At 39.1% G+C, this 21,618-nt stretch overlaps 1 protein-coding gene across 1 annotated transcript; it reads right to left on the bottom strand.

The window, feature by feature from the left end:
- Positions 1-325: 325 nt before the first annotated feature.
- Positions 326-10,231, bottom strand: LOC103413612 (probable inactive shikimate kinase like 2, chloroplastic). The gene is made up of 8 exons (XM_029104438.2): positions 9,761-10,231; positions 9,485-9,675; positions 9,046-9,240; positions 8,776-8,837; positions 8,032-8,098; positions 7,800-7,918; positions 1,381-1,557; positions 326-735 (listed from the first exon to the last, which is right to left on the bottom strand). The coding sequence occupies exons 1-8, from the start codon at positions 9,962-9,964 to the stop codon at positions 626-628; spliced, it is 1,125 nt and encodes a 374-aa protein (XP_028960271.2). The 5' UTR covers positions 9,965-10,231; the 3' UTR covers positions 326-625.
- Positions 10,232-21,618: the final 11,387 nt, after the last annotated feature.

Raw genomic sequence — 21,618 nt, forward strand, 5'->3', positions numbered from 1 at the left:
TAGTAATCTTGCACAAAAGTTGATGAAGGCAAAAGAATAGACAATGTCCCTTGGTGTACTTGCTCGTCACATTTGCATTGATTATACATGTTACAACTCCTCCCATTTAGGCACTTTTCAGTAGTCTTATCATAATAGGATATGGGATTAATAGTTGAATGATAATTTGATTGTATAAATTGAAATACATGTATTTCGTTCAATTGATAACGAGGTTGTGATATGACGAGGACACGTCATACCAGTAGGGTTCTAGTAGAGGCCTTGGGCAAATTCACCGCTGCTTCCACTTATGTTCACCAAATTGTTATCTTGAACAAACTGATGGACTAACAGTGTGTTATATAAACAATCTTAAGAACATGTGATAGTTTTGAAAGAGGGAATTTAGCATGTTGCGTGCTTAAAATAGCAGAACCGACATTGGAGATCTGCAAACCTTGGCCATCTCCAATGACGATTTTGTCAAACCATCATTTACTTTGATTACAAAGGTTTAAGTTTTACATCTCAGAAGTGACTTGGATGGAGGTTCCTCTGCTTGCAAGCCGACTATATGGCTTGGTGTTGGACTAGGTTGGAGCCGAATTGCCTTCCAATCTTACATGCAGTGCAGCAATTATTGTTACAATCCGTTGGGAGAAACATCATCTCCAGCTGACGGATCCCATCCAGGAGGCTTGATGTTTGGCCAGTCACCTCGGCATCCCAACCTTATGTAGAGGCTCTTCTTACCTTCAAAAGCAACCACAAACAAAGGGCTTGTCAGTAACAGGGCCATAAAAACAACCTGGGCTTTGTGATACCTTTCTTTAGCATTATTCAAACACAGAACTAAGCAATACCAACTCTCAAAGTAGCCATCTTTCGAGTTTTCTTATAAGGTCGTCAACATAAATGATGCAACACTACTACAGACTACAATGTATACCTCAACGTTACACGGTCTTCAAAACAATAGGTTTTGTTAGAACAGATATTGGTGGTTCAAGTTGAAGTCTGTACTTTCCATGTCTCAGAAATTAGTTACCATAAGGGGTGGAGGTGCCAAGCTACTGTTATTCTTTTACATTAGCATCTCCGTTCAAGATGTTGTACAAGAGGGATAGATTTGTCCGTGGCTTGTTTTCTCATTGACGAAATGAAGCATGACAAAGGTTTTTTGTTTTCGTTCAATTAATATTCGTTTTAGCATTTGTTAGCAGCAATTGAGTAACTGCTTCAAGTTGGAGTGTTTACTTTCCAAGTCTTACGATTTAATTGACTTTTACTATATACCAACCGTCTGAAAAGAAGCAGAAAATAGAAGAGAACGGATCACTCGCTATGCCATCTACAAGAAGATTAAAGTCACAAGTATAAACATTATTACACACTTACTTGGAAGTTTCTTGTCCGATAGAATTAATTGCTTAAGGGCACTCAAGCATCCCTGAGCCACACTTTTAGCATGAACTGCATCCCAACCTTGTAGTTTGACAACAACATCTGCGTTTGAGTAAGCTAGGCTGCCATCTTTAATATGACTCCTAGCCTCTTCCTTTGCTGAATCTTCATCTGCATAGAGAAGAAACATGCAAATTGAGTATAATCACAACATAATGATTTCAGAAGATATGGACTAACAATGCAGATATGACCAATGATTATACATCACTAGGTTACAATCTAGAACACGCAGACCTACTTGGTGGGGGCTGGGCTCATCCTCCAAATGTCATATGAGAACTCTAAAACAGAATCAATTACTTATCATATATTACGTTGCTACAGGATGTTAAAAAGAAATTAAACACAATAATAACTTTCTCGAATACCCAGCTCTATGAACAGTTGGTAATGTATCAAATAGTCCTAGAGAAATGCAAAGTAAATCATAAACACTAGCTTGCAGAAATTATATAACTAGATGGTTAAGGACATGGTAGCATAAGAGGATTTGACATAAGAAGAGCTAACAGACACTGTGGTCTTGTTATACAAAAAAAGAAGAAGATGCATATTATACACTCACAACATTCAGAATGCATGTGTGATCCGTAGGCACCTAAATTCATTGCAGCATCTTATCATTCCTTGTTAAAGATGTTTCCGGGTACCAACGGCTAGAGCTATCCATGGGAGAGAATGAATGCTTATATATAGTGAAGGACCTGAAAATACAGAGGCTCACCGGAGCTACCCTTCCGGCGAAGGCGGATATGCAACAATCAGTTCCTTTTCCGGGGACACGTGTCTCTTTCCGGATTGGTGAGTTTGAATGCCCTGTCACTGTTGGAGCTGACAGAAAGTATGGTCTGAACAGGCTTTTGACAGAGGATGCACGGCATGAGGTGTCTGCAACCCATGACTTTACTTTCTCTATTAGCAAGCACGGGAGGCCACTTAAGAAAGAATGTCTGACAGATTCGGCGAGCTTTATAGAAGAACAAGAAAATGCAGATGCAAAGGATAATTTCAAGAATTCAAAAAGGAAAGAAAGTCTCAGACAAAGGTGCTTTTTGGAAAATGGCAAAGGCATGGAAGTAAGTGGGAGAGCAGGTGGCGGTGGTGGTATGTCCACCGAAGAAGCACAAAGCTCTACAAGTGGGTATTATTTTAATAGATCAAACAAGGAGGTTAGTCTAAAAAGTAAAGAAAAAGCTTTGATGGTGCGTGGGCCCCTGGTTCACAAGGTTTTTGTTCTAAGTGACTTTGTAAGGCTCGTGGGTCTTGTTCCACAAAATAATTATGTTGGGTCATGTCTAGGCCCACTTATTCTAAACTATGATGGGCTGAGATATCATTTTCAGTTAGGAAGGGAACTATCAAACAAGATCTTTTGGCACTCAGCCATGTCGGCAGAACCAAAGTTGTCGTTTCGGGTGAGCAACATGCCAAATTTTACTACAGAGATTTTATTTCAGCGACAACAGGCTAAGGAAGCTCATTTCGACGGTGTCCCAAAAAAAGCCCCCACTTGTTTCAATTTGAAGTTTCTTGGGAGATTTGGTGAAATAGACAAACTTGGAAAAAGGCTGAAGCTTCTTCTCCCACACGAATTCGGATCTAACCAGACTGCTGTCGTAAGGCCTGAAATGATGGAAATCCATTCCCCCAATCTTTCCATCTTAGATTCTGTTTGTGAATTAGAGGAAGAAAAGGAGAGTGATGTTGATGAAAATCCTGTTCGGCGATCGGGCTGGTCGACAGAGGAGGAACCATTTGATCAAAGGATGAGATGGACAGAGGCTCTTGGATTGGATTCGTCTTTTTTATCAGATAGTGCTGAAGAAGAATACATGTCACAATCATCAGATTCAGATGAGGAGAATGGTGACTCTTCACAAGACGAAAAAGAACCATCTGATGTTTTTGATCGGTTCAACGGGGAGCTTCACAACCTCTTCATAGATACAAATTTGGAAACAGAGGCGACAGCGGAAGAGGAACCAAGTCAAACGCATCATGTAGTAGCATTAGAAGATGTGGAGCAGTCCGATTTCAAGGATATTGGAAAAAACAAGAAAATGTTAAAGTACAGTAGAAGGAAAAGATCGGCTTGCGTATCAGTCAAACGCGAGGCACAAGATCAATCTTCCAAATTTTTGTCAAAGATGAAAGTTTCCTTGTTTCCTCTGAAAAGGTCTTTATTCCATGAAATGAAGACTGGGAAAGTTAAAGTCAGCAAGAGTGAGGGTGGAAGCAAGGGAGACAAGAAATTTCAAAGGGGTATTATCAGACTTAATGAAGATAATTAGCTGGAATGTTAGAGGATTGGGAAGTAAACAGAAGAGACTGACATTGAAACAGCAGTTCCGACGTTTACAGCCTGATATCATTATATTACAAGAAACTAAGAAAACATCAATCGATAGGAGACTTGTGGCCAGCGTGTGGGGAAGCAGATTTAAAGAGTGGATTTATGCCCCTGCTCAAGGAAGTTCTGGGGGCATAGCAGTAATTTGGAACACCAAAAACATCTCAGTTACTGAATCTCTGATTGGAGTTTTCTCTGTCTCCATAAAAATTAAGGCCTTCAACGGGTTGGAATGGTGGTTATCAGGGGTCTATGGCCCTTGCAAAAGTAGAGAGCGGAGGGAGTTCTGGGAAGAAATGGCTGGCCTTTACGGACTGTGCGGACCAAAATGGTGTGTAGGAGGGGATTTTAACGTGGTGAGATTTGTAAACGAGAAATCAAATGGGGGAAGGCTGACTACAAGCATGAGGAATTTTAATGATTTCATTCGAGAAACAGAACTCAAAGATTTGGAATTGCTTAATGCTCAATTTACATGGTCAAATTTCAGAGAAGAACCTGTGTGTCGGAGGCTAGACAGATTTCTGGTCTCTGCAGGTTGTGAAGAGATTTTTCCAGAGGTAAGACAAATGGCTTTGGCAAGGGTAATTTCTGATCATTGCCCTATCCAGCTAGAATCCAACAAGGTGAAATGGGGGCCAAGTCCTTTTAGATTCGAAAACATGTGGCTACAACATCCAGAGTTCAGGAACAAGTTCAATCTATGGTGGCAATCTGAGCAGGTGGAGGGATGGGAGGGTTACAAGTTTATGATCAAGTTAAAAGCCATAAAAAAAAAGGTGCAAAGATGGAGTAAGGAGAGTTTCGGGGAAGTCGAGAAAGACTTTAAAGAAGCTGAGGCTAGCTTAGAGGAGTTAGATAGGAGAGAGGGGATGGAAGGGCTAGATGTTGATGCTAGAAGAAAGAGGGAAGAACTACTCTTCCGTATGGGAGATTTGGCTTACAAGGAAGAAGTGAAATGGAGGCAAAGAAGTAAAGTGGAATGGGCAAAGGAAGGGGACGGTAATACTAAATTTTTCCATCGAGTTGCAAGCGGGAGAAGGAAGAGAAACTATATAGAAAGGTTGGAATCGGAGGTTGGGGGAGTGATAGAGGATGCGAACGAGATAGAAGATCATATAGTCAAGTTCTTCAAGTCCTTGTTTAGTAGCAACGAAGAGGCATGTTGGGGCTTGGAAGGTATCAATTGGGCTCCAATAAGCGAACTTGAGGCGAATTGGATTGAGAGGCCTTTTGAGGAAGCCGAAGTTCAAAGAGCAGTTTTTGATTGTGGAAAGGATAAATCGCCAGGACCGGATGGCTATTCTTTGCAAATGATTCAACAATGTTGGGATATCTTGAAGGCGAACATTATGAAGATTATGGAGGAGTTCTACGAGACAGGGATAATAAATGCGGTGACAAATGAAACTTTTATTTGTCTAATTCCGAAGAAGTCAGATTCTATGAAAGTGACGGATTTCAGGCCCATAAGTCTTGTGACTGGGTTATATAAAATTATGGCGAAAACCTTGGCCTCAAGATTAAAGGAGGTCTTGGGCAGCACAATTTCTCAAAATCAAGGAGCGTTTGTTAAGGATCGACAAATATTGGATGCTGTCCTTATCGCAAATGAAGTGGTAGAAGAGGTCAGGCAGAAGAAAGAGGAGGGATTGGTGCTCAAAATAGATTTTGAAAAAGCGTATGATCATGTAGAGTGGAGATTTTTGGACGAAGTCTTACAAAGAAAAAGCTTTGGCAACAGATGGAGGAAATGGATGCAGGGATGCTTAAGTTCCGCAAATTTTTCTGTTTTGATTAATGGGAGGCCTAGGGGAAAATTTCAAGCTTCAAGAGGTTTGAGACAAGGTGATCCACTGTCACCTTTTCTTTTTACCTTAGTAGTCGATGTTTTGAGTAGGTTAATGGAGAAGGCTCAAGAAAATCATCTCATCAAAGGGTTATGTATTGGGCAAGAAAAGGTGGAGATTTCTCATCTTCAATTTGCAGATGATACCATTTTTTTCTTGGCGGAAGATGAGGGAGGTTGGAACAATCTATTAGAGCTGCTCAAATTATTCTGTTCTGTTTCAGGGTTGAAAATCAACAAAGCTAAGTGTTATTTGGCTGGAATAAATTCAGATTGTGAGAAATTAAATAGGTTGGCGGATTCTTGGGGTTGTGAGGTAGGTAGCTGGCCTATAAAGTATTTGGGACTCCCTCTTGGGGGTAGGCCAAGAGCACTCAAGTTTTGGGATCCAGTGGTAGATAAGATGGAAAAAAGACTTCAAAGTTGGAAGAAGGCCTTCTTATCCAGAGGAGGTAGATTAACTCTGATTCAATCTGTTTTGGGAAGCTTGCCGACCTACTACATGTCTCTGTTCAAAATGCCTTGCGGGGTGATTGGACGCCTAGAAAAACTAATGAAAGGATTTTTGTGGGAAGGTGTGGAGGAAGGAAAGAAAAACAACCTGGTAAAATGGGAGATAGTTATTAAAAGTAAAGAGGAAGGAGGTTTAGGGGTGGGGAATTTGAGGAATCGGAATGAAGCATTACTTGCTAAGTGGTTGTGGAGATTCCCAATGGAACCTCATTCTCTCTGGCACAAAGTGATAAGAAGCAAATATGGGCTACAGGATAACGGATGGAACGCATTTCCTCCGATAAGGGGTTCAAGCCGTAGCCCATGGAAAGATATATCGATTGGTTCCCAATTGTTTCTTCACTGCTGTAAGTTCGAGGTGGGCAACGGGGAGAGGGTGAGGTTTTGGGAGGATGGGTGGTTAGATGGAGGACCATTGAAAGAGCAATTTCCTAGATTATTCTTGCTATCGAGGAAGCACAATCAGAACATTTCAAGCTTTGTAGATCTTTCTACCAATTCTTTAAGTTGGAATTTTGATTTCAGGAGAAATTTGAATGAGGCGGAGATAGAAGAGGCGGCTAGATTATTACAGAAAGTGGAAGAGGTCCGATTGTCTCAATCAAGAATGGATAACAGAAGGTGGAAAATGGAAGCATCAGGATTGTTCACATGCAAATCCTATTGTTCCTTCTTGAGTAACAATGGGATGATGCAATACTTCCAACCCCATTCACAGATTTGGAAATCCAAAGTTCCTCCGAAGGTTAAGATTCTTGTATGGCTGGCGGCCAAAGGGAAGCTCAACACTTGTGACCAAATTCAAAGGAGAAGCCCTTTTATTTGCTTATCCCCACAATGGTGCAGTTTGTGCAAAGCAAAGGAGGAGAGTGTAAACCACATTTTTCTCCATTGCTCTTACACGATTCAGCTGTGGTGGAAACTGTTTCAGGAGGTTAGAGCTAGTTGGGTCATTCCAAAGGGTTGTTTCGAGCTTCTAAGCACCAAGTTTCAGGCCCTAGGAAGTGGGAGGAAAGCTAAAGCTTTGTGGGGTTGTCTGGTCTCGGCAGTTTTTTGGAACATTTGGCTGGAGCGTAACAAAAGAATTTTTGAGGATTATACAGGTGTGGGGGTAGAAGTACTTTGGGGAAGAGTAAAATATTGGGCAGCCCTTTGGGCTTCAGTCTCAAATGTTTTTAATAACTACTCTATTTCTCAATTACTGTGGGATTTGTTAGCAGCAGTAAAGTGAGTTAGGTCTAGCTAATGTTGCTGTAGCCAAATCCTAGTGAGAGTTTTTTCTTGTTTCTTGTTAATGGTGGATTTCTTATCCACTCCAGTGTATTTCTCTTTTCTTCTATAAAATGTTTTGTTTCTTCTCAAAAAAAAAAAAGTTACAATCACTTGTGCTTTTGTTTTCAGTTCCAACAGCCTATGCTTTTTATTTTATTTTCCAGTTGTAATGAATATGCTATTGAGAAAAATGGTAAATAAACAATATCTATCAACTTTATTAACACTTCTAATCAGCCTACACAGGTTCCTAATGATACTAGAGAACAACCTACAACCAATTGTATTAAGCATGATAGACACTGGTCGTAGATGAGTATCTTGTCCAAACAAAAGTAATGAAAGAAAGGATCAAAGACAAGTTACCTGTAGCTTCAGTTTGGGACACCCAGACAGTGAAACCCGCATAAAGATGACGCCATTTATCAGCCCTTCTTGCTGCTCCGTGCTGCCCTCCTAATGTTGCAACTACTGCCCGAACATGACTGTAAGACCACCAACAACGCCCATTAAAGATACTCAATCTTTTCAACACCCTCCTGCCCCCACCATATCCCCAAAAGAAAACACAAAATAAAAAATCATTGACATATAGTACCTACTTAAACTTTGTAATACAGCACTTTCTGCTTCTGCTACAGAGTCAGAACCTTCAGCAAGCAACCCTGGAATTGATAAAATAATGAATATAGGGTAACTAATAGCAACTAGATCAGCTTTGAAGAAGATTTTTTGGGTAAGGAAATCAGCGATTCACAAACAAATGAAAGTAAGTACGATCAAATGTGAAAAACACATATGAAAAACTTAGAGAATATCGCAAACAAACACTAAAAGTGATTCAGTCATAATCCATTATTTTGTTTTAACTTACACACAGTTGATTTTTAAGTATGGACAAGAAAACAATCATAAAGCAGAAAAAGGATTAATCATTTATTTTTGGGAATAAGGAAACAAATTTGGTCGGCAATGGTGACTCTCTTTTTCTTTTCTTTTTTTTTGGGGGGGGGGGGGGGGGGGGGTGGGGGGGGGTGGGGGGGTGGAGAGGGAGTAAGGTGGTTGAAGGCCCTCAACCATCAGAGCTGCATGGCCCCGCCACAAAAATTTTAAATCATAACAGCATAAGTTTGTTTCACATTAAGTTAATTCTATAATCTAAAACTTCATTGATTCACTTGGTGCACACACCAAAAAGAAAGATGACTATGTTGATACTGACATTGGTCATAACGAGTTCAAGTTTCAATAATGTGCACATCCTGAGATTACAGATCAAGGGAAGAAGGCATAGCGAGTTGAGGCTCAATGAACAATTACAAGGTTCGAGCGAAGTACTCACATGATTCAATGGTCTGCTTCGCAAATGATTCCATAAACTCCTTCGTACTGAGTGGTGTATATCTACAACCATATCAACCAAAGATAACAAATGAATGTAGGAAGACTTGGAAAATCAAAACACTGAAAATTTAAAAGCATTTGAGACATAGGCAGAGCCGTCAAACCATGCAACTGAATCTCAGTGCCCTTTATAAATAGCTATCTTTCGTTACTAGCAGCTAGTTAATCGTAATGAACATGCAACTACAAAATGGTAGTAAGGAAATACCCGAGACCAACTGCAAGTTCTTGAGCCACTTTTTGGTTGATTTCAGTTGAATCCCCAACAATGTAAATTGATGCTCCTTTCAAAAGTTGCATGGATCCCGTTGTCAGAGACTCCCAGGACTCCATAATATCAGGCCATTTCAATTCGGGATCGTGCTTTTTCAAGTTTACGACTAGCTGATCATCATCGATATACCTGCCCGTAACAAGAACAACCCATCTAAACATGACCCGAAAGACTACAGTGTATATAAATTTGGCTTACTTTTAGCTATGACAATTGTACTCTTCACCAAATCTCACTTTATAGAGTTTACAGGGTAAAGTGAAACAATATATACAGTGCAAGTGCAAGGGGTAAAGCGAGATTTGGTGAAGAGTACAAGTGTCATAGCTAAAAACAAGCCTATAAATTTAACATTGCTTTTAGTTTCACAAACCATATTGTTTCAGAAGGCTTTATTTTATCAAAGAGATGATTAGTTTCCACAAGTGTGATAAGAGACCCAGAATGCTGTACTTTTATTGTCAATGAGGTGCCATCTGCATCCACAAATATATCTCTCGAGTTTTCGAAATTTCGACCCCCGAGTTGTAATCTCAACTCCACCTCAGAAGAAGCATCAACAAACTGCATTAAATTCGAATTAGGCAAAACAAAATCCAACCCACACAGACAGTGACAGAGAAGAGAAGCACAGGAAGGGAGAGAGCACCTCGTAGTCCTCGACGGCGGCGGGGACGGAGGAGGAGGAGGAGACGAGAGTGGAGGTCTGTAAAGGGCGCCGAGTTTTGGTCGGAGTTGGGAAGGAAAGGTGGGTGGGTGTGAGTGAGATAGGCCTCCTCCATTGTGGTTTGCAGAGGTTCCGGTAATTGTTGAATGGGTTTTGCGAGAAACTGATAGCCATGACGGAATTCATGGCGGAAATTGCAGTGGCCACCTTTTGGGTTTTGGTTAAAGGAAAACGGAGAGCTTTGCAGCCTTGGATAAGAAGGCCGCGGATGCCGTTGTTTTGTGATTCACCGTGCTACTGCTACTGCTGAACGGCCTGTCGTTTCGGCAGGAGTGCTGCAGCTTTGTCGTCTCGCATCTTACGGCCAGGATTATTTTGAGTTTGGATGAATTACTAATTGTCCGAGTGAAAATTAAGTCATTAAACTATTTTTTTAATAAAAAATCTATCATTTAATTATAAAAATTTGTCAATTACATCTCTAATATTAGATTCGAAACTATTATATTTAATTTTTCGTTAATTTAAGTCATATTATTTGCACGTGATACACATTGGATGGTAGATTGATAATTTTAATAAAAAAATAATGCATGAAATTAACTTTAAAGGGTAAATTAGGCATTAGATCGCAACCTATATGAAATGTTAAGGGTTTATAGGTGAGAAAATGGTGGTGTTATACTCTAAAGTGTGTCAAGTGACATAAGTTGACGAAAAATTGGATAAAATAGCTTTGAATATAACAGTATGGATGAAATTATATTTTTAATGAATTTAGGGACTTATTTTACCCAAAAAAATAAGGGTAAATTACATAGTAGCCCCTCAGGTTTGAGATCTATTACAACTCCATACAACATTTTTAAAACATTTCACTTTCATACCTAACGTACTATTTTATTTCAAAATAATACATCTGTTACATTTTCCTTTCATTGATCCGTTAAGTGCTGACGTGGCTGCCAAATGTGTGTCACGTGGCAAAAATAATAATTTTTTAATTTAAAAAAAAAACAAAAAAAGCGAAAGCTGAACCCACAACCCCCACCCACCCAACCTGCAACCCAGAAGAAGAAGATGAGGAGAGGAAAAAAAAAACTCATATTCATCTTCCCCGACCCCCTTCCTTGCTACCCACCCCTTTCTTCCCCCTCTTGTCTTCCCCAAACCCACTGTGCACCCCATCCTCCATGTCACGCCCCGCCCCCGAAATATATGTTTTCGTGAGTTAATTATAGTAGGCCCAACTTAGAATCATAGTTAATTTATTTCCATTAATCACATTCCTCTAAGTCAATAATTAGAATTCCTACAATCTATCCATACTTTCTTAAATGTCAAAACATATCTTTAAATTAACATTTGAATTCACTATCATTGGTCAGTATTCTCCAAATAATTTCCTTCATCCCACGTAATCCATAACCATTAATCATATATCAAAACATACAATTTCACTTCCTATTTAGAAGCATTTCTTTCTCTTAGAAGCATAAAAACACAATGTCGACTCCCTGACCGTGTGCCGCCTCACCTGCAGCCGCTAGTGGCAGTCGGCCGCCCTGACTCGTTGGAAAATTTAACTATTTCTAAAAATGTTCAAAAATTACAGAAATGAAGATCTCAAAGAGTAGAGTAAACTTTATACATGTGGCCAAGTCCAATTTGGCCTGCAAAGACTCCAATTTGCCTTGAACCCGCCGGAAACCTTATAAATGGGTGACTTGGATCCTTCATCTCAGGTGTTCTGCCGCCCCTTTAGTTGTTTGGGCTTTGTTTTAGACATCTAGGGGAGGGTTTTAGTGGAAGAAATTGTATGAAATAATTTCACAATTTATGGATTTTGGGTAAAGTCTCCCGCGGCACCCATTAGGATTTTTGTACCAAAATACCATCAAATTCCCTCAAATTTTTTGTGGAACAGGAAGAGAGTGTTGGAGATATGCCTTGAAAGTCAATCTTTGGAAGAAACCTTTCAAGACAATGTCTATATGTATGGAAAACTCTAATACATCAAAAGGCAAAGTCACTCATTAGGACTATCTCAATAAACGATATACGTCCTAAAGAGTGAATCCATAGACAATGGATCGATGGAAGAAGTAATCTAATGATGTTAGACTGCAGAGACCTTATTCACATAACCATAATGTCCAAAAAGGTTCTTGGTCATAGGATTGTCGGAGGGACACTGACAATACATAGACCAGTACATACTATGTCCCCTTCCAATGGGAATGATGGAAAGTCTCATGCCATTCGTGTAGTAACACTAAGACAAGTATGTAGGTGCTCATTATGGGAATGAGTTCACTGAACACAATCAAACGAGAGTACTTGCATGGAGGTCTACTCACATGTCAAGCAAGTAACTCTACTGGTTGGAATAATGTAAGTAATCCTTTGACCTGAGACATCATAGTCGTCTTGGGGATACGTTGCTGATCATTTGATAATGAGACGTGACAACATCTTATCTTGGATGTGTTCTATGCATTGTTGGGGTCAGTGATTTATTCTCAGAATCATGTGAATGATCAACAAGGGATCTCTAATCCTTGTTATGAGAGGATGAATACTCTAAGATATGATTCAGGAATCTTCGGTTGAAGTATCGAGCGTAATGATGGAAAACGTTCCTATACGACTCAATAGAATCATATAACTTGATATAATCACATTAGGGGTTTGACATTAAATATCCATACTCTAGTAATATGATTGTGAGTATTGTATTAGAGAATGATCGAATTGCATTGTAATTCCAATTGAATAGATTCTCCGAACAAATTCTACATTAGCTTGGGTAGCCATGATATATGGTTAGATATCACTCATGGCTTATGGGTTCTTCTAGATGATTAAATAAGTAGTCATCAAAGAAGAAGGAGAATTGAAAGTAAGTTTTAATTCACTAAGTGATTGGATTAATACAAATCAATTGGATTTGTGCCAATCACCTCACTGCCTTACTAATTAGAACCTAAAATGATTGTACACCGAAACACTCTTGCGGTGAAACAACTAAAGGATGATGGAATAAATTAATTGGATTAATTAAGTGTTATGATTAATTAGAAAGTCTAAAGAAATCATAGAAGTGATGAAAGATCGTTTTGGACCTAAAGAAAAGTTCGGGTTAATATGGGCCTATTAAGCCCAAACCCATTGGGCCTTTATTTAAGCATATGATGACTTGAATTGATAAAAGCCCAAAGCCCAAACAACACAAAAGGGGTCGGCCAAAAAGAGAGAGAGAGTCAAGTGGTTGACTCACTTCTTTGACATTTATAAAGGAAGTTTAGTGAAAAAGTTTCATTAGGGTTTTGTGTGTTCTTTTTCACAAAAGAGAAAAACAAGTCTCTCTCTCTACACACTTATAGCCGGCCACCAAGAAGAGGGAAAACTAATCATCTCTCCTCATTTTGGTTATTCCATTATCCATCTCACTACACTAGTAGGTATGGATCTTTAGAGGTCTTTTACTTTAGAGACTAGAGGAGAATCAAAAGAGCTCTAAATCTATCAAGGTGGAGGAAGCAAGAAGGGAGGCTAGACTCAAGGAGTTCCAAGAACAAAGAGCTTGGAGGTGGTCCATTCTTGGTCTCAAATCTAGATCAAGAGGTATAAAACTATACTTTCACTTTGTTCTTCAATTTTGTTAGATGCATCATATATGAACCTATGCTTCTTGAAGGAGATTTGCATGATTAAAGCTTTGATATTATGATTCCGTTGCAAATGTATATAAGTTTTGAATTGTATATGCATGCTAGTCACTAGAAATCTCACATAAATCTCATTATTTCCCTTCAGAGAGAGGGCCAAGGTGATGATTGAGAGTGGTTTATAGGTCCAATTCGTAAAAAAATTGGACGAAAAATGGCGAGGAACCGCCAGCTTGTACAGTCGAGTCACACGGGTAATCTCGATCCCCCGTGTCTCTTTCTCTCCTTTCTCCTCCTGGTTCCTTCTCCCTATTGGTCCCTCCCTCCCAACTCCTTCATCTTCTTTTCTTTTAATCACAACCATCCATAATTTATTTTTCTCTTCAATCACAGCCACACACGTGGCACAACTTATGGCTCCAGATTTATAGAGCCTTCTAAATAAAAATAAAATTACCAAAATAACCCTGATTTTAAACATTAATAACTATTTCGTTATAACTCCGTTTCACGAACGGTTTGCGCCTACTTGTTCGTGTGATCGGGCTCTATTCAAAAATATAAATTGTGACCTCAAAAGGTCTACGGATTTTAAATAATTAATTCCCAAATTCCAAACTTCATAACTAAATTAATTTAAGACTAAACTCAATAAATTAATATAAATTCTCGATTCTTTCCACATATTCCTGATGATGAATATGTAATTCATGTATTTAAAGTTTTCAGGGTGTTACACTCCACCTCCTCCACACCCACTACCTCCAATCCAGAAAATAAAAGAAAAGAAAAAAAAACTCATCTCCCTTTCCCTGCAACCAATGACTAAAATATCGATAATATCGGCGATATATCGCCGATATTATCGTTTTTCAGATACACTGATATTTTCCCACGTATCTGTCTCATTATCATCAAAATATCATGATATATTCGATATCATCGAAAAAGTCGTCATGGCTCCGTCGTCGGAAAGGCAGCCGAAGCTGCGTCATCCCAGCTGCCCAGATATCTCTCTACAATCCAGGCTCAAACCCAAGATCTGCACTTCAACGACGCCGATTCCCCCGCCGTTGTCGAAGTCGCGGTGAAAGAGCTCACAGAACAAATAGCAATTGTAGATCATGAACCCGTGGTCTGTCCCCACGGCGAAGCAGCCGTGGTCTTGGTTGAAGCAGACGTGGAACAGAGACGGAGGCAAGTGCGGCGCCGACGGGGCAGGCTCCCGGGGGAGGAGGAGAATGGGTGGTTGTTGTGGAGGTTGAGGTTGGGGTTTGGGGGCGATTGGGGGTCGTGATGGTCGTCGCTGAAGTCAACGACAGAGGTGGGGTTATTGTCGGTGGGATCGGTGAGGAAGGTGGAGAAGGATCAAGAGAACTTGCCGAAGAGTTCCTGGGTTCGCTGATGAGGCGGAAGACGCAGACGAGGAGGAAGGCGATGGATGAGGAGAAGGCCATGTGGGAGAAGGATCGAGAAAGGTTTTTGTGCGTGTGTGTGGGAGAAGAGAGAAGAGAGAAGGATCGAGAATTCGAGAGATCTGTGTGTGTGTTTGTGGGAGAAGGGAGATGGAGAAGAGAGAAGGATCCATAGACGACTGACGTCTCTGTGTGCGTGTGTTGTTGTGTGTGTGTGGTGTGCGTGTGTGGTGGCGTGTGTGATCCCTGTGTGTGCGTGTGTGTGTGTGTCGGTGGCGTGTGTGTGTGTGTGTGTAGGTGGTGTGTGACAGTGTGAGAAAAGAAAAGCATCTAAATAATTCAACTTTTACAGCTTTTAGGAATGGTACAATTTTTGACAAGACAAAAATAAGTGGTTTCATGCATCAAGATTCAAAAGCGTGTGCCACGCGTGATATTCTTTCACATTCTCAGAGGTGGAGTATTAGATGATCACACATTTTTTGACCATGGACAAAAATAATGGTGGTTTCATTCAAAAGCATCTAAATAATTCAAAACCCAGACAACTTTTACAATTACAACTTGTACAATTTCAGACCATGGACAAAAATAATGGTGGAGTATCATACCATGGACAAAAATAATGGTGGAGTATCATACCATGGACAACTTTTACAATTTCAGACCATTCAAAATCGTGTGCCACTGTGTTATTCTTTCACATTCTCAGAGATGGAGTATCAGATCATCACACATTTTTTTACCCTTCAAAAATTAAAACCTCTATTACACATTTTCGTTTCTTCTGCTTCCCTTACCCCTTTCAGAGCCATTCCAGATCTATTCCAGAGGTTCAACACAAAGGGTTCCATATTTAAGGTAAGTTTACGAACTTATATTTATATTATTGTAATTTATACTTGCATGTTAATTTTTTTAAGTAATTAAGTAATGTTGTATAATTATTCCCTAGAATAATTTTAATATGTTTAATGTTATTTATTATTTTATTATCAAATTGGATTATTATTCATTAATATTAGGTTTTATTATTCCATATTATTTTTATAATTACTTAAATTCTTACAATCATTTTCTTTACTTCCTATTTAATTCTTCTATAGAATAACTTTGCTTCCTATTTTCTTTACTTCCTATTTAATATGTTTTCGTCACTACTATATTTTTTGGCCAAAAAATAATTGCCTAATTTTCATGAAAAATAAATATATGTACGTTTAAGATGTCTAGTGGAGTTACTAAACGTGATCCAGCTTGGGAACATGGAGACCCAATAGACGGAAATAAACATGACACAATTTGCAAATATTGTGGTCGGGTAATGAAGAGTGGCGGAGTGACACGACTTAAGTACCATCTTAGTGGATTAGATCCAACACATAATGTCCAACAATGCGATAATGTCCCCTTAGAAATGAAGGCATTCATCACCACATTATTAAAAAATAAAAAACAGCAGAAGGAAAAGATAACACATGGAATGGAAAATATTCGAGCTGGGCTACGAGGAGAAGTCATTGGCCAAGCGGTTGACAATGATGATGATGACGATGAGGACGAATGTGATGATGACATGGGACCTGAAGAACGACGCAGTTTGAAACAAGCATTACGTGCCTCCAAGCAGTCAGTATGGGAAAGAGAACACCTTCATAAAATTCCTAATAGAGCACAAGGTTCCGGGACAAGTGGTGGTGCACAAATGAGATGGAGATGCAGTCTTAGAGAATCACAACCAACACCACCAATAGCCCCAAGTTTATATAAGTCATCCAAAGCACGTCAAAAGAGTGTTTGGAGTTATTTCACTGGAGGTAATGTGAAGGAGGGAATGATGCGTCTACTTAGCAAGTTCTTTATCTATGAAAATGTCCCTGCTGAGAAAGCATCATCACATCATTTCAAAAATATGGTAGTGGGATGTCAACAGGCCGGTGTTGGAGTACAACCTCCCACTCCATATGAGATAAGAAACAAATATTTGGATATGGAGTATAAAGACATTGGCGAGTATGTTAACAAGTTGAGGTCAAAGTGGGAAACTAATGGTTGCACAATCATGTGTGACGGATGGACTGGCCCGACCAGATTGTCTATCATAAACTTCATGGTATACTCCAATGGAAAGGCAATTTTTTTGAAGTCTGTTGATGCTTCAGACCATATAAAGAACTACAAGTATATTTACAAATTATTGAGGGATGTAATCATGGAGGTGGGAGAGCATAATGTTGTCCAAGTCGTGACCGACAACGGTTCTGCATTTGTCAAAGCTGGAAAAAAGTTAAGCATCATAATGTGTTTTGGACATCATGTGCAGCACATTGTATTGATCTCATGTTTGAGGCAATGGGGAAGAGAGAGAATGTTGCTACTGTGGTAAAAAGAGCTAGACCGATCACAAATTATATTTACAATCACGGTTGGTTGTTGGCAAAGATGCGTGAATTTTGCAAAGGAGAAATTATTCGTCCAGCTACCACTTGATTCGCCACCAACTATATTGCATTAGACAGCCTACTTAAGAAGAAAGCAGGGTTGAAGCAACTATTCACTAGTGACGATTGGGCTAACCACAATTTTAGCCGCTCAAATGCAGGTCGTATGGTGGAAAGTATAGTGCTTGATCATGCTTTTTGGACTCAATCAGAACATGTGTGACAAGTGTTTGAACCTCTTTACAAAGTTTTACGGATCGTTGACACAAAAGTGTATCCTACTATGGGGGTATTATATGAGTTGATGCGTGTAGTGAAGGATGAATTGGAAAGAAAACATGGTGCAAGGTGGGCCATAAAGATAATTGAAGACCGATGGTATAAAACATTATACCACGATTTGCATGCAGCAAATATAAATTATGTCATAATTTGCAATTCATTTCTTTAGTTGCATATGTATTATTTCTCTTATTAGAGTATATGTTTATTTGAATAGCATATTATTTGAATCCTCGATACTAATACAGACCCGTTGTTGGAGATAATGGTACCCTTATACGTGCTGTACATAATGTATACTCTAAATTAGACCCTGCATCACCAGCAGTTGGCCAATTTGGAAATGAGGTACACAATTACTTAAATTATAATAATTACTTTGTTGGATTAAACTAACACGATTTATTGAATTCAGCTAACATGGTTTAAAGATGCAAGAAGAACTTTTGGAGAACCAACATCAGTTGCTACTCGAACAAAAATGTCTCCTAGTGAGTGTAAACATATTTCACGATAAGTTTATAATAGAATTTGTTGGAGTTATTAGGCTTATCAACATTGTTTTTCATTGTAGCTGAATGATGGATCATGTATGGGATCGATGCACTAACTGTGAGAAAGTTAACAATCAAAGTATTATCACAAACAGCTTCCTCATATGCTTGTGAAAGAAATTGGAGCACATTTGCACTCATACACACAAAGCAAAGAAATAGGTTGGCTCATAGTAGGTTGGAAAAATTAGTTTATTGCTACTATAACATGAAGCTTCAAATTCGAGATAAGGAAGCAGAAATAGATCATGTCGACCGTGGTGACCCACTAGATGTGCTTGATATTGTTGCTGAAGATGATGATACAGAGGGTAACCAACTTTATCAATGGATTAGACCTTTTCATTTAGATGATGATGAAGGCAACCTAGCTCCCAGAGTTGCTGAAGAAGCACGTAATGAAGGGATAAATGTAGAAAGAGTATTAGTGGAGGAGGTGAGATCTAGCAGCGCTGACTATTTGGAAGAACTTTTGCACCTAAGACCAAGAAACACTGGAATTCCACCTTCTTCCAATCCTACACAACCACAACATTGTGTTGATACTAATGATAGCTCTAGTACAAGATCAGGAGGAGACTCACCTACCACCGGAGGTGGGAATGATGAAGGATATAGTGGAGCTGGAGGTAGTGGTGGTGGATATGGAAACTATGTTGGACTACCTCCCGGATTTATGAGCTCATTCATTGGTGAGGCAAACTTCACGCATGCAACACAGGATGAGGACCATGGCAGTAGGCGGGTAGGACCAGGAATTGGTGCCATAGGGAAGGACTATACTCGTAGAGAAAGAGGCAAGGGGATTTTGTCAAGTCAAGAAGATGACTCGTTATCTATAACTTCGGACTCTGTTGGAGTGGGAAGTATTAACTATGGTTATACTCAAAACCAACCATTTCCCTACCCTTCATATCTCATTCCTGTTGGGATGGAATCGAGCGACTCATGGAAACAATCCGAGACTTAATCTTCAAATGATTTTGCTTATGGACAAGGTCAACCAATCTCGGATCCATATGGGTGGCATGTTAACAATTACATGCAAAAATATTTTGGGGATTTATCATTTGATAACTACTCTTCACAATACACTCACTTTACACATAGAGATGATGAAGATAGTGAAAAATTTGAATCTCATAGGAACTCTATGTGGTACTAAGTCACTCATGTATCTTACTATGCAATGTATAAAGTGTAAAATATTGTACTAATTCATTATATATAAATGATTATGGTGTGTTTAAACTTCTTTCATTAATTACTACATATTTTCTACACTCACAATGTTTGCCAGCTCGCTATATAATCAACTTGATAATGTTAAATCCATCATGCAATGCATTTCCTTCCAATTTTTTGTGATAAACTAATAGATAATTGACTAAATAAACATCCTGCAAAGTTTCAATAAAAATTTCCAAGTTTTTCTTACAATTTCCGTGGTTTCCATATTATTTTTATCGATATCGATATTATCCCGATATTTCCATCGATATTTCCTTGTTTTCGGACTACCGATATTTCCGATATCATTGATATTTAATACCTTGCATGCAACTCAGATCCCGTCTTCCCCAATGAGTGTGGATTTAAGGAGTGAGGTGTGTAAAAGAGGGAAGATGATGCGTGTGAGGGTAGGTGCGCTGGGTTTTTTTTTTACTCTTCTTTCTGGGTTGCAGGTTGGGCTCAGGTTAGGGGGGAAGAAGATGGGAAAATGGGTGTGCAGAGGAGGTGGAGATGGGTGCAGGTGGAGGATGGGTGCAGACGACGGATGGAAGATGATTTTGTTTTGGGGAGGGGGTTGGTGAGATCTGGACTTCGGCTGGGGGGGATATGGGATCGGGGTTTCCTGGGAAGGGGGGGTTGATGGGATCTAGGGGGAGGGTGTGTCGATGGGAACTGGGTTTTTTGGTTTTTTTTTGGTTCAAGGTTCATGTATGGGGGTGGGGTGATGGGATATGGATTTTCTCTTTTTTTTTTTAAATTTATTTTTATGCCACATGGCACACATTTGGCAGCCACGTCAGCACTTAACGGATCAATAGATGGAAAATGAAACGGAAGTATTATTTTGAAATAAAATAATACGTGAGGTATGAAAGTGAAATGTTTTAGAGATGTTGTATATGGTTGTAATAAACCTCAAACCTGATGGGCTACTATGTAATTTACCCAAAAATAATTTAGGGACTTAATTTTCACTGAGATAATAGTTCAGAGACTAAATTGGCACTATACCCTTTTGGGTTTTGGTCGATGTAGCCGATTATCCTAAATATTTATAATTAGCCAATTTTTACCTTAGACTTTAATTTTAGCTAAATACTTCTCTGAACTTTATAAGTAGCCAATTTCCACGCTAGATTTTACAAAAATTTATCCAAATTTTCATTCATTTTGGTCACACGAACTAGACATGACAAATGTATGGGGCAAAAAAAAAAAAAAAAAAAATTTAAAATCTAACTTTGGGAGAAAAATTGGCTATTCATAAAATTATTATGGGGTAATCGATTAAAATTAAAATTCAGAGAAAAATTAGCTACTTATAAAAGTTAAGAAATAATCAGTTAAAATTAAAATTCATGAAAAAAAATTATCAACTCCATACAAGTTCATATGGCAAACCAACAAATACCTTTGGGGGGCGTTTGTTTGCCCTCACTAAACCTCGTTGGATTGGACTGGCTTAACTGGGATTGCTAAGCCGTGTTTGGTGTGAAGAAGGACTAGCGTTAATGAGACTAAGTCGGATTCGTCCCGACTAAGTCCTTCGCTAGGTAGTCTTGGCGAGTCCCCCCCGAAATGTATGAGATTGTTAGTCTCGTCTCCAAATCTGCTTCCTTTTTACACTGCATCTTCTGTACGTTGCTTCGTCTCCGTTTACCCACCCCCAAATCAACTTCTCCCACTACCAAAATCTCAAAATCGAACCACCAAAATTAAAAAAAAAAAAAAAAGGCAAAACAATAACAACAATGGGAGAAGCTGATCAGCAAGCATTCTTCCTTTTTCCCAGAAAATTCTGAGATGGCTATCTCCTTCTGAAATTGCAGATGGAGAAGCCGACGCCTGTATCAGAGGGAGGAGAGAGATTCGAAAATTTTTGGGAGAAAAAGGGTGAGGAAGGTGGAGATGCCTAACGGCAGGAAGAAGGCGAAAGGGATGAGCTTGTCTTGAAAGATCTACCATGACCTTGTTTTGAAAGACTGCGTTTTGCAGGAAATACAAGGAGGAAAGGAGAGAATGGATGGAGTCGGAGAGAATAGATGGAGTCAAAGGGAAGAGATGGGAGAAGGTTCCAGAGAGAGGTAGAGTGGGAAAAAAGAAAGAAAAGGGTTAAATTAATATTATTAGATAAAATAATAAAATATTATTAGATAAGTGTTAAATAATATAATATTATAGTTTGTTTATATTCTGCTTTTTAGTCCGACACTACACTAAACGCTTCACTAAGCTAGTCCATCT

This window comes from Malus domestica, chromosome 06, assembly GCF_042453785.1.
Source record: "Malus domestica chromosome 06, GDT2T_hap1".
Taxonomy (NCBI): Eukaryota; Viridiplantae; Streptophyta; class Magnoliopsida; order Rosales; family Rosaceae; genus Malus; species Malus domestica.

Coding starts and splice junctions, on each gene's coding strand:
- LOC103413612 (XM_029104438.2), bottom strand. CDS start 9,964: ATGAATTCCGTCATGGCTATCAGTTTCTCGCAAAACCCATTCAACAAT. Junction 1,558..7,799: donor GTCCCAAACTGAAGCTACAG/GTAACTTGTCTT, acceptor TTCTCTATGCAG/ATGAAGATTCAGCAAAGGAA. Junction 736..1,380: donor ATCGGACAAGAAACTTCCAA/GTAAGTGTGTAA, acceptor TTGCTTTTGAAG/GTAAGAAGAGCCTCTACATA.